This window comes from Canis lupus, chromosome 23 (genome assembly GCF_011100685.1).
Source record: "Canis lupus familiaris isolate Mischka breed German Shepherd chromosome 23, alternate assembly UU_Cfam_GSD_1.0, whole genome shotgun sequence".
In the NCBI taxonomy this organism is placed as follows: domain Eukaryota; kingdom Metazoa; phylum Chordata; class Mammalia; order Carnivora; family Canidae; genus Canis; species Canis lupus.
The window spans coordinates 44,551,599-44,563,871 of NC_049244.1; the positions used below are offsets into that span (position 1 = coordinate 44,551,599).

Sequence of the window (12,273 nt, forward strand, 5' to 3'; positions counted from 1 at the left end):
GGGTTTGTGTAGGAAAGGCAAGGTAGGGCAGAGTAAATAGCTTATGACTGATCAGTTTAAATGATCTCAGAGGGCTTTGGGGCATAGGAACTGTCTCTAGCTGTTTGGAACTTGACTCAGATTGAGGTAGGGTAGAGGAAATATGGTTTGGTGTGTGATTTACATAAAGGAGATGGTTGGGGCTATGGATTCGGGGATGAGTGGGTTCACATATTAAAGTCTGGCTCACCTGCAAGCTGTTCACTATCTCTAGGAATTAACTAGCTCTGGGAGGGGCAGTCTTTTCTCAGCTAGCAAGGTCCTCAAATATGTCAAGGCATCATTAAATAGTGAAAATTAAAAACATGATTAAGACATATTTCATATCAGAATGATCTGTTTATGTGACTATTTCCTCCTCAATTAGACTGGGCTTTCTTGGGGCCAATGACTACGCCTTATTTTGTCTTAAATCCCAGGCACTTAGCACAGTTCTTGCCACACGGCTTAATAAAAACTGAAAGAATGAAGAAATGTTAACTCTAGGAAGAGTCACTAACATTTATTAAATGATTACTGTGTACCAGCACAATTCCAAGAGCTTTGTAAATTTTATTTCATTTAATCCTCACAACAACCAATTGAGTAGTAGATGTAGTAGTGTTCTTCTTTATTGCTGTTTTAACAAATCACCACTAACTCAGTTGCTTAAAACAACATAAATTTAATACCTTATAGTTCTATATGTCAGAAACCTGACACCTATAGCACCGGGCTGAAATCAAGGTGTCAGTGAGGCTGCATTCCTTTTTGGAAGCTCTAGGGGAGAACCCATTTCCTAGCCTGCTCCAGTTTTTAGGGGCTGCTCACATTCCTTGGCTCATGTGGCACCCTTCTATTTTCAAAGCCAACAATGGCAGGTTGAGTCCTGACATGGCATCTTTTTGACCTTCTCCTCTGCCTCCCTCTTCTACTGTTAAGGGCCCACCATGATAACCCTGAATAATCTCCCTATCTTAAAGTTAGTTGATTGGCAGCCTTAATTCCATCTGCAACCTTCATTCATCTTTGCCATAGACAATAACGTAGTCATAGGTTCCAAAGATTAGGATAAGGACATCTTTAGGGAGCCATTATTTTGCTTGCAGAATATCACAAATAGATATTATTATTTTTATTATTGTCTTCATTTTACATGAGGAAACCATGGGTAAGAGAGATTTTGTACCTTGTCGAAGACCCCGTAACTAGTAAGTGGCACAGATGGAGTTCAAGTTTGGCCTGCCTGACTCAGAGATGCACTGCGATCCTGAGAGCATTGGAGCATGGATTCAGATGTTGTTTCAGTTGGGCTTCCCAGTATCTCTGTGCTGTTATTTCTGCTACAAAGGCTATATAGCTCTTTCCCAGCCTTCCTTGTAGTTAGGAATAGTCAGATGACAGGGGTTTGACCAGTGAGACACAGAAGTTGGCTGGGTTTCCTCAGAAGATTTTTTGCTTTCTTGATAAAAGGAGAATGTATGGTTGGTGCTACTCCATACATTCTTCTTCCTTCTTCTCTGCCTTCAGTGTGGATGCAATATTTGGAGTTGTAGCAACAATCTTGCAACCATGAGGCCACAGTCATGAGGGAAAGGCCAAGGGCATTAAAGACACCGGCCCTTGCACCATGAAGTTGCTGAACCAATCCTAGCAGCCTCCTGATTTACTTAAAATTTGAGACAAACACCATTGATAATCCCCTTAGCTGGGTTTTCAGTTACTTGTAGAACATATCCCAAATGTTAACACTGCTAGATACAGAGTCAGAGCATGAGTCCTTATTTTTGGTTCTGGAAAACTGACATTCTAATCTGTATTATAGTCTAACAGTAATATATGGATTTGCATTTTAAAGACTGATTCAGATTCTCATCCATGCTATAAGAATTTCACTTTTTTTTGTTTGCTGATGTTGCAGTTTAGATTGTGTGTTTTTTTTTCTTTTTTTTTTTTTTTTTGTGTGTGTTTTTTTTTTCTAACTGAGCTAGACTTCAGATTGTACCTACCCTCATTTTCCTTTTGCCACCCCCTTTGCGATGTTGTAAACTTTGTTATACCACTACAGACTCTACTCCAGTGGCACAGTTTACATAAAGAAGAAGCAGCTTGCACACAAAATTGACAAAAACAAAAACAAAAACAAAACTTTATTTCAAACTAGTTTTCCTGGGAGATTGCCATGAAAGTCTTTAGCCAGGCCCTCCTAAATTCCTTCATCCTTGGTTTTCTTCTTCAGCAACTTTCCCTCTGCTCATGGACTTGTCAACATTCATATCAGAAAGATATTTGTGCTCTGGAAAAGAAAGTTTCATCATGTTCTAAGGAGTAACTGAATCAAAATATTACAATCATTGTACCAAGAGACCAAAGGGTAATGACTTCATGGATAGCCTAAGTAATGAAGGAGCTATTGAAAATCTCAGAAACAAAGATAGTATTTTCATCCTAAAGTTGTTATAAAATGTGTTGAAGAAAAGGAAGATAGGAATGAGAAGAAAAAAAGTGTTACTTGAATATGAAAAAACATGTAACCATTATTCAGTTTCTTTCAAGAGCTGTGGAAACACTTTATACTTCCTACCACTGTATATGCAATGAACCCATCTCACCACACTGTTACATTATCTTTGAAAAAAATAAATTTTTGCCAAACCAATAGCTTCCTTACTCAAAAAAATGTATCTGACTGTAGTTTAAATGCAATTTTTAAGTAATTTCTTATTAACAAGGCTAAATATCTTTATAGGTTCAATAGGCATTTATGTTTCATCTTCTATAAATTGCTCAAATCCTTATGCATATATTATATGAATCTGGAAATAATGCATTTAACTCTAGAATATCTTTGATCACATCAGAAACAGGTATCTAAGTTTGAGGAAGAAGATAAAACCAGTTTCTTGGTCATCTCAAAGCAGTAATATATTTTTTTAAGATTTATTACTTGAGAGAGAGAGAGAAAATGTGAGAGAGCATGGTGGGGGAGGGGCAAAGAGAGACGAAGAGAGAGAATCTCAACCAGACTCCTAGCTGAGCACATAGCCCAACATGGGGCTTGATCTCATAACCATGAGATCATGACCTGAGCTGAAATCAACAGTCAGATGCTTAACCAACTGAGCCACCCAGGTACCCCTCAAAACAGTATTATTTGAATAAATGAGTAATGTGTCAGATCATGTAAATATTCAGTGGATCAGATATACCTATATAAACGTCGAATTTATTTCAATACTATCACTTCAAATTAGTTTGGCTTACCTTTTCATTCAATTACAGTGTAAGTGCTTTCCATTCCACCCTCAATGTGAACACTAACATGGCAATGAAATAACCAGGTTCCAACATCTCTTGGATACATTTTTACAGTCTGATATACTCCAGGAGGAAGGTCATAAACGTCAGAGCGATACAGTCCCATATCCTCAATAAGGAGACAAAACACCATTAAATAATTTATAAAAGGCATTAGTCATTTATATATCCTATCAATTCTAAAATACTTTGTAAGACAACAATGAGAAAGCATTAGGTGACCTTGCATTCTCTCTGAGTTCAATCGAAGGTTTAGAGGAGAAGCAAACCTGAGAACATTTTAGGGAGAGGCCATAGAGAAACATCTCAACTCTAAAGGGATCTTGTGTCATAATCAGTGTAGATACCTTGTCTGCACCTCCTGCAGAAGAATGCTCTAGATTTCAGACATCTGGTTTTACAAATCCCAAAAGTTTTAACTGAAGTATTTCTTACTAAGGATGTTGGTTGTATGAAAACGATCATTCTTGAGATGTAACTAATCAAAAAAACTCATGGTTACAGGAAAGACAGGAGCTCATCTGCCTTCTGGGGTCAGGCCTGAAGACTGGGGGCCTCAAGGGCTATTTATTCTCTTAAACAAAGAACCAGATGTTCAGGAGACTACCTCCTCTGCAGGCTGCTTTTGATTTTGAAAGATGAAGCCCCAGGGCCCGGCATGGCTGGATTAGGATGGATTTGGAAGAGCATAGGAGGGAGATGAATTGCTCTGAATAATGCAATGGGATGTATTTGGAGGGTGGGGGTGTTTTGAAGAGTGTAGCTCAAGATGGCATCTGGGATGATTCAAGGAGAGGACAGATGTCAAACAAGCATGGAGAGGTAAGAGTGTGAGAAAAGAAGTCCTGAGTGTCAGTAGAAAAGGTGGAGAGCCAGTGTTCCTCAGTGAAGCATGGGGAAGGGATGCCTGAAGATAGAGGTGTCTAATGTCAAATGATAAACACTTTCACTGTGTAATATCGAGGGAAAAAGAGCCTTCATCTACCTCCAAACTTTCACTAAGAGTCTATGACCCACAATGGCCTTGTTTTTGTGGTTGTTAAGGAGAGTCAGAGGAAATGAGCCTGTGTTCCGTTCCTGAGATGCACAAAATTAAGAAAACACCAGCCATGGGAGGCAAGAGGTAAGGGAGATGAGCAGAAGCAGAAAGTGACAGTGGGAAAAACAGGCTCTCAAGATACCCTGGAGATACTGGACAGAAGAGAGTAAGGTTTTCCACTGGCTGCAGATTGGGGCCTCAGTCACTGTTATTTAGGAAGATTCATCTTACATCTACAGTGACAACAAAATGGGTGGCCTGGATACATTTCTAAGATGCCATAAAATGTAGAGAACAATACAAAATCATTTTAACTAAGAATTGACCATGTTCAAGGAAGGCACCAGTAGATGTGCACTATGTACCTGGAGCATGGCATCAAGGGATACCATGACCTTATGGAACAGGGGACTGGCTATTCCAAGACCAAGTGAGTAACCCTACAGGGCTGCTTTACTGTACCCGGGAGTTCCAGAGAGCAGAGCCCAGAGGCTGCATTAACGCTGGAGTAATTAAATTCCACCTCAAGGGAAAAGACTATTCATCATCATCTGAGATAAGTTTGGGGTGAGTGGCTAGAGCTGACATGCTGGTACTAGGCTCTGTGGTATTAATAAGATTATTCTTTTTATCTTAAATACAAGTATAGTTAACATACAGTGTTATATTAGTTTCAGGTGTACAATATAGCAATTCAACAATTCTATACCTTTCTCAATGCTCTTAATCTCCTTTTTTTCACTCATCCTCCTACCCACCTCTCCTCTGGCAATCACCAGTTGTTTTCTGTATTGAGTCTGTTTTTCTGTTTGCCTTTTTTCTTTGTTTGTTCATTTTGTTTCTTAAATGTAATAGGATTGTTCTGAAAAGAGCAGTTTTGTGAAGAGGTTAAGAGTGAGGACTCTAGGGATGCCTGGGTGGCTCAGCGTTTTAGCGTCTGCCTTCGGCTCAGGTCATGATCCTGGGGTTCTGGAATTGAGTCCCACATCAGGCTCCCTGCAGGGAACCTGCTTTTCCCTCCATCTATGTCTCTGCCTCTCTCTGGGTGTCTTTCATGAATAAATAAATAAAATCTTAAAAAAAAAAAAAAGGGAGTGAGGGACTCTAGAGTGAGAACCAGGGATTCAAATCCTACTACTACCAATTATTGCTTATAGGAAAGTTCTTTGTCTTATTAATCCTTCACTTCATTCCCTTATAAAACAGTGATAAAATAGTGCCTAGCTCTGGGAAGTTTCAATGAGAAATCCATGCAAGAACGAAGCATAGTATGTGGCACTTAAGAAGTACTTAATAAAGGTTGGCTTTAATTAACATCATAGAAATGTTACCTTAATTCCACTTAATTTGATGCCTTATAATATAATCACATATGTAGAACTAGCTCCTGAAAGCTAACTCTTTGATTCCCTCTCATCACCACACAACACTTGGCATGGTTCTAGGAATGTCAGAGGCATTTTCTGATCGTAACTGATCAGAACTGAACATCAAATATACTGTGAAATGCTATAACTAGAGTTTAGATCTCTCTCTTTTGTTCTAATTTTTAAAGTCTACTGTAAACACTTATCAGTAACAACTCTAATATCAAGGCTTTTCCTTCAAAAGTATGGGGAATGTAGATTGAAGTACAGGAGGAAGGTCATGATTGTTGGCCCTGGGTGGTGGGAAAAGGAGTTCGTTATATTATTCTGTCTACTTTGTCATATAAAACTCCCTAGAATATTAAAAATAGTTTTTAAAGCCAAAACAAATAAGTTTAAGAGGAAAGAATTTGTTTATTAAAGAATAGAAAAGAAAGCAGCCTACCAATAAAGCATTGTACAGATCAAGTCATGCACACTCATTTAATTTATCTAAGATAGGCCCTAAGCATTACAGAAGATCTGAATATAATACATCTAGAATCCAGGAAAGCTCTATGTAAAACTTTCATCTGTTCCAAAAGATGGACTGTGTTATGCCAAGTGGCTGGACTGAACATCTGAGGTGTCAAATGCATGAAATATAATTGGTCCTCAATTGTACATTAAATGTTTGTATAAGGGATTAGGATGAAGAGATTAGAAAATACTCCTCAAGTAAATAAGTGACAGCCCAGATACTGAAAACGGTAAGGATAAAACTTAAAATACTTGTAATAAATTAGAGAAATGGCCAGGCAAATGTGATCAGTAAAAAAACAATGGTAAAGAGTATGATGGTGGAGTGATGGAAAAACAATTCAGAGGTATGAAGAAACTAAGAATATTTAAAATAGAAAAAGATGAAGATAATTATAGAAAAGTTACCAATAAAGCCAATTGTCATCTAATGCCTCATTTTTATTTTATAAAAAATGCTGAAGGAATGATAAAATTGGGAAGCTATCATTTGTAACTTCTACTGTAAAAAAATTGATTCTAGCAACAATCATCCATGAATCCTTTTTATAACTACAAGGTGAAACAGAGTTGGAGAATAAAATATGTGAAAAAAAATCACTTCAGAGATTGTTTTTTAATTACAAGAAGGTACTTTTAAAATGAAGAGAAATGGTAGGCATCACCTCAATAAAGTTATCCAAATGCCCCAACAACATCAGCACCTGTTCACAGCATATGTACCTTCTGGTGTGATGCATGGGAAGTACATAATATCACCTATGTAGTGTTCATACCAAGAATGCTTGACGTGGATCCAATCATGAGGAAACTATCAGATCAAGGAAGATTATGGGGCATTCTACAAAACAACTGGCCTGGACCCTTCAAAAATGAAATGCCATGAAGGATCAAGAAAAAAAAAAAAAGAGATATGACAATGACAACCAAATGCAAAGTATAAATGATTAGATCCTGGATTTTTTTTTTAAACCCACATGGTTATAAAGGACATTTTGGGGACAACTGAGGCTATTTGAATGGATTATATGATAGATTATATTTTTGAATTAATGTTAGCATTGGAGGTGTGATAATGTTATCATAGTGGGACAGAGATTCGCCTTAGTTTTATGATGCACATGGCTTTACTATATAGGGGTGAAGAAGCATGATGCAATTTAATTTAGGTTCAGAAGACAGAGAAAGAAAGAAAATGTGGCAAAATGTATAGGAGTGTTCAAAGTGTTTTTCTTTTATGTTACTAAAGTTTTGAAAAAAAGTTGGGGTAGAAAGAATAAAACTAAAGATGATCATACAAGTCTTATTTACCTATTAATTAATACTTAGAGTGAGAAATGCACTTCATGCATTCAAAAGCATTTACTAAGTGTCCATGGGACACAAAGAGCTGTAATTATGTACATGCACCTGATATATTATAGATTGTAGGTATTGAACTTCAGTTCTGGCTGGCTTGACCCAGAACTTTCTAGTTATTATCCTGCCATGCTGCCCCAGTAACTGCTTTATAAGACATGACAATAATGAAATGAAGCTGCCCAAGGCTCTTACCGTGTATTCAAAGCTGTGGCCATGAAAGTGAACAGTGTGAAGGTCAAATTCACCCCCCATGCCAATCAGGTACCAATTCACTTCATCCCCAACGTGGAACGTCAGACCTTGGTTATTTCCAAACATTCTTCCGTTAATTGCTATGGAGGGACACAATTTGTTATATTCAACAAAGATTTAAAATAATATAGGTTTTAAAACAAACAAGCAACACCTCATAGAAAGTATCACAGATGTTTTCAGAGTCCATGAGGATTTTCAAGTCAGCGTAAGGAAGCTGTTAAACGTGACCAAGCCAACCATTCACGGATGAGTCTAATTCTAGAGGAGTTTATCTTGCCTGAGGAAATGAGGCATTGACTTTGCTTTAACATAATTGGGTTGGAGTAGAATATTTCACAACTACGGGTACTTAAATGGATGGATATTTAAATGTGTCTGCATATTTAAAGCATATTTAAAGTGATCACAAGAAGCTTAGATATTGAATGTGTTCCTCTCTAACTACTCTAAGTCAGACCTTCGTGATTTGTCACTGGTATGGCTAGAATGGCCATTTAGCTGAGGTCCAGGCCTTTTGTCTTTCCCTCTCTCTCCAATCCTCTGTAAGTATGGCTTCCCAAAGGTAATAGGAAGAAAATATTAATTTAATTATATATATAAAATACATATAATTATATATATATTCTCCTTTTTACTTTTTTATTTTGTGTTCACCTTTCGAAGCACTAAAAAATGCATTAATGTAGTGGTACAAATATATAATTTATAACCATATATCGATGGAAGTTGGGTTCATTTTATTTATTTATTTATTTATTTATTTATTTATTTGAGACACAGAGAGAGAGGCAGAGACACAGGCAGAGGGAGAAGCAGGCTCCACACAGGGAGCCTAATGTGGGACTCGATCCCAGGACCCTGAGATCACACCCCGAGCCAAATGCAGACACTCAGCCACTGAGCCATCCAGGCATCCCTGAAGGTTGGGTTCTAACACTTTAAGCCAATGGAAGGATGGAAACAAACAAACAAAAAAACTAGGAGACTTGTCCTTAGACCTTGCTTCCCAGACTTTAATATGCTTGTGGCCTGAGAATCTTGTTCACATGCAGATTATGATTTACTAGGTCTTCTCTCCCTCCCTCTCTCTGTGTGTCTCTTTTGAATAAATAAATAAAATGAATACATAAAAAGTTCCCTCCCCTTCATGAAAACTTTCTTCCAAATAAGAATTTAAAGCGCAGCACTGTGTTTATGTTTCTGTGACAGCATCCCCACCCCAACCCCCAAGTCGGCCTTGCACTATAGCAAGGCAGAAGGGTGCTGGCCCTGTGCTGTGAACACTTTGAGGGAAGATGCCTCATCTTATGGCCTTTTTACCTCCCTAGCACCAGTATGGTGCTCTGTGCCCTCTACAAGGCTTATTAAAAGGTGATGTGTAACAAGGATGCAATCCTTGAATTAATTTCAAATTTACTATATGTGTCTTGGGGGAAAAAAATGAAGAAATTGAAAAAGGTAACATTTGCATTTGCCTTACGTAAGGATCCCTTATCTAGTCCCTGAGCTTCCTCAGGTGAAAGGCCTGGGACCTTCAAAGTTCAACTGAATGTGACTGTGGCTAAGTGAAATTGTTTATGTGCTTTCTCTTTGAATACTTGTCTCATTACTATGATTCTAGATGCGAGGGAGGACATAAACAGGACGTGCTTAGTCACAAACCACCTATCAAAGAATTTTGGTTGATGAGCATGGGGTTTTTTGAAGTGCTGCCTGGTGGGAAGATTGGATGGGGTCATGTGCTCTCCAGTTTGCCACAAGCTCCACCTCTCTCTAAGTTCACCTAGGTAAAATACTTAGAAAAGTGTGTAGGAAAGTTGTCTAGAAATGATAGCTGATATTCTTAGTTTTACATCACCCGCATGGTTCCAGAAGCATTGGAATTTGCCTCGCTGCTAAGTCTACAGCCCTTAGGCCAGATCCAGCCCTCTTGCCTCCTGTTTTTCTATGGCCCAAAAGTAAAGGATGGTTTTTAAATTTCTAAGTGGTTGAAAACAAACAAGCACACAAAACAGAATATTTCCCAACACATGAAAATTACATGAAATACACATTTCAGTGTCCATAAAAGAAGTCTTACTGGCTGGTAGCCACTTGCATTTCTTTACATCTTGTCTGTGGGTGCCTTTGTGCAGAGTGAAATAGAGCCTATGGTAGAGACTGTGTGGTTTACAAGTCTAAACTCTTTACTATCTGGGCCCGTATGGAAGAAGTTTGCCAACCCTTGGTCCATGTGATCTACACAATGGCCCTATGCAATTGCCTTCTCTCAACTACTGAGTTTGACAAGTGTGGCCCTTCATTCGTTCCTTTTGTGTGAAACAACCTACTGGCTATGGTTGCTGAGTCAGCTAGTAGACATTACCGTGCATTTGGTTGCTGAGGTCAAACTGTTCATCATTCCTGTCTATGTTGTTCGGAGCTGGAGAATAGGTATTGACATTTTCTTCAAAGTACCAGGATTTGTTCTCATTAAAAATCATAAAGTGGAGCACACGGTGAACTATGCTGGCTTTGGTGTTTTTGCGACATACGATCAAAGGGCCTACCAGTCCACTGTTCAGATCCTGGAGAGGCAAAGCAAGATTATCCGCTGTGCCCCCAACTAAAAATTTCCCCCAACCAGTGAAATGAGGAGAATCAACATTGAGTTCTAGAAGGTTCAGATCCTGAGTTTTTAGTTATTAGGATTCTGAGAGTGAGGAAGAAAATGTTTGACATGTTAAATCCTTGACTAAGGAAACTGTCATCTCACTCATTCGATTTGAAGTCTGAAGAGAACAACTAACTCCTAAGAGAGATTTTAGTCACATTCCTTGGTGGATTTAGCTCTATTTTTGAAATTTTAATTAAAAAAAAACAAAAACAAAGCCGAGAGTTTTGTTTTTAATTAGAATTTCTTGGCATTGGAGTTGGTTGGCAGCAAAGTCTAAAGGTCTTAAATCCTTTGCCCTGTGATGCCTCTGCCCCCAGAGCCGCTTTCAGCTGGGAGCCTTGGTTTGTTTGTACTCATTCTGGTTTTGAGTTGAATGTCTGTGTAGATTCTTGTTCTGGGCAGAGAGTGTGCCAAAGTAACTAAAAGTTTGGAGTTGAAACTTTTGTTGTTGTTGCTAAATGAAAATAAACTGAACTCCAGAGTTGATGCTTTAAAAAAAATATACATACGCATGTGTTTATTTCTCATTAATTAGAGACTTTTAACTCCATGCTTTGTTTTCTGTAATCCAAATCCAACAAGACAAAGGAGAGGATTATTACATTTTCCTATTCACAGTGACACTTTGGAAAATGTCATGAATCGATATAATCATAATGCAATGACTTTGCTCTTGGAAAAATGCAAATCTCTGTAGAATTAAAAGCTGAGCAGTATTGAGGCTACTTAAAAGAAAGATTACATAGAAGTAAGTTTTTTTAAACACACATAAATTCCTTCTTTCTTCTATTATAATTTCTAAGAGGAGATAGGAGAAAAACTATGACTTGATTTAAAGTGTACCTTAATCACATCCACGGTCGAATAGTAAAACCAAGGTATGCACTCAAAGTCCTTTGAGGCAGGACCAGCTCTCTCAGGAATCTGCCAAATGTATGTTTGGAGCTCTCCTAAAATAGACAAATGCAGTGTATATAAACAGAATCTTTTAAAGCACTTGTTTTTATGGAGAAGCAGATAATGAGCAAACCCCAAAGCCATACAGATATCGAGCAGCACAGTCCTAGTTTTCACTTCTGGCTCTCCTGCTCCTAGCTTTGCCCATGTGTTTATAGTTTCTGAGTTTCTGCTTCCTGCTGCACATAAAATGAGAATTTAGGGATTAGATAAGATAGTTCAAATAAAGCATTACTTGGGTCACAGGGTGAAGTTGATGTAACCATCACTGCTGGCTATTATGTTCCCAGGGTTATTGAATGGAAACCTTAGAATGATTTTGCCATTGAAAAATGTCAGTCACTACATATCTAACTCATTTGTTCAACAAATATTTATTGTAGTGAAGGTATCTCAGGCTTTGAAACGTGACAGATTTGTTTTGAATATCAGCTGAACCTTCCAATGTATAGATCACATGTGCCTCTTCCCTGCTCCCAAAGCAGTTGCATTAGCCCCACTGAATCTAAATCCTATGCCTATTTCGGAAAAGGTCTTTTGGATACCTCCTTCCACTCCTGCCCCTTGCTGTATAATCTTGCATATCCCCCCACTTTCAGAGGCTTAAATTCATTTTCCTAAGCGCTTCCACTAACTGATCCTATCCCCAACTTCCCTGCTTCCAAATCTTTAACAATCAATCTACTTAGTACCAACCCTCTCCTTCCAGGGCACCACACAGTGCCTGGGCACAGCAGGTACTCAGAAGTGTTTGTGGAATGTAAGCAATGCGATCCTTCTCT

General features: G+C 38.3%; 1 protein-coding gene across 1 annotated transcript in view; it reads right to left on the reverse strand.

The window, feature by feature from the left end:
* Positions 1–2,139: 2,139 nt before the first annotated feature.
* The window catches only part of LOC611632 (ceruloplasmin-like), a 29,558-nt gene continuing 19,424 nt past the window's right edge, over positions 2,140–12,273 (reverse strand). Inside the window, exons 15-19 of the mRNA XM_038570192.1 lie at positions 11,378–11,484; positions 10,244–10,445; positions 7,816–7,955; positions 3,283–3,445; positions 2,140–2,314 (exon numbers count right to left, since the gene is read on the reverse strand). Coding sequence (XP_038426120.1) covers positions 3,287–3,445; positions 7,816–7,955; positions 10,244–10,445; positions 11,378–11,484 — 608 coding nt within the window. The 3' untranslated portion in view covers positions 2,140–2,314; positions 3,283–3,286. The remainder of the gene's footprint in view (positions 2,315–3,282; positions 3,446–7,815; positions 7,956–10,243; positions 10,446–11,377; positions 11,485–12,273) is intronic.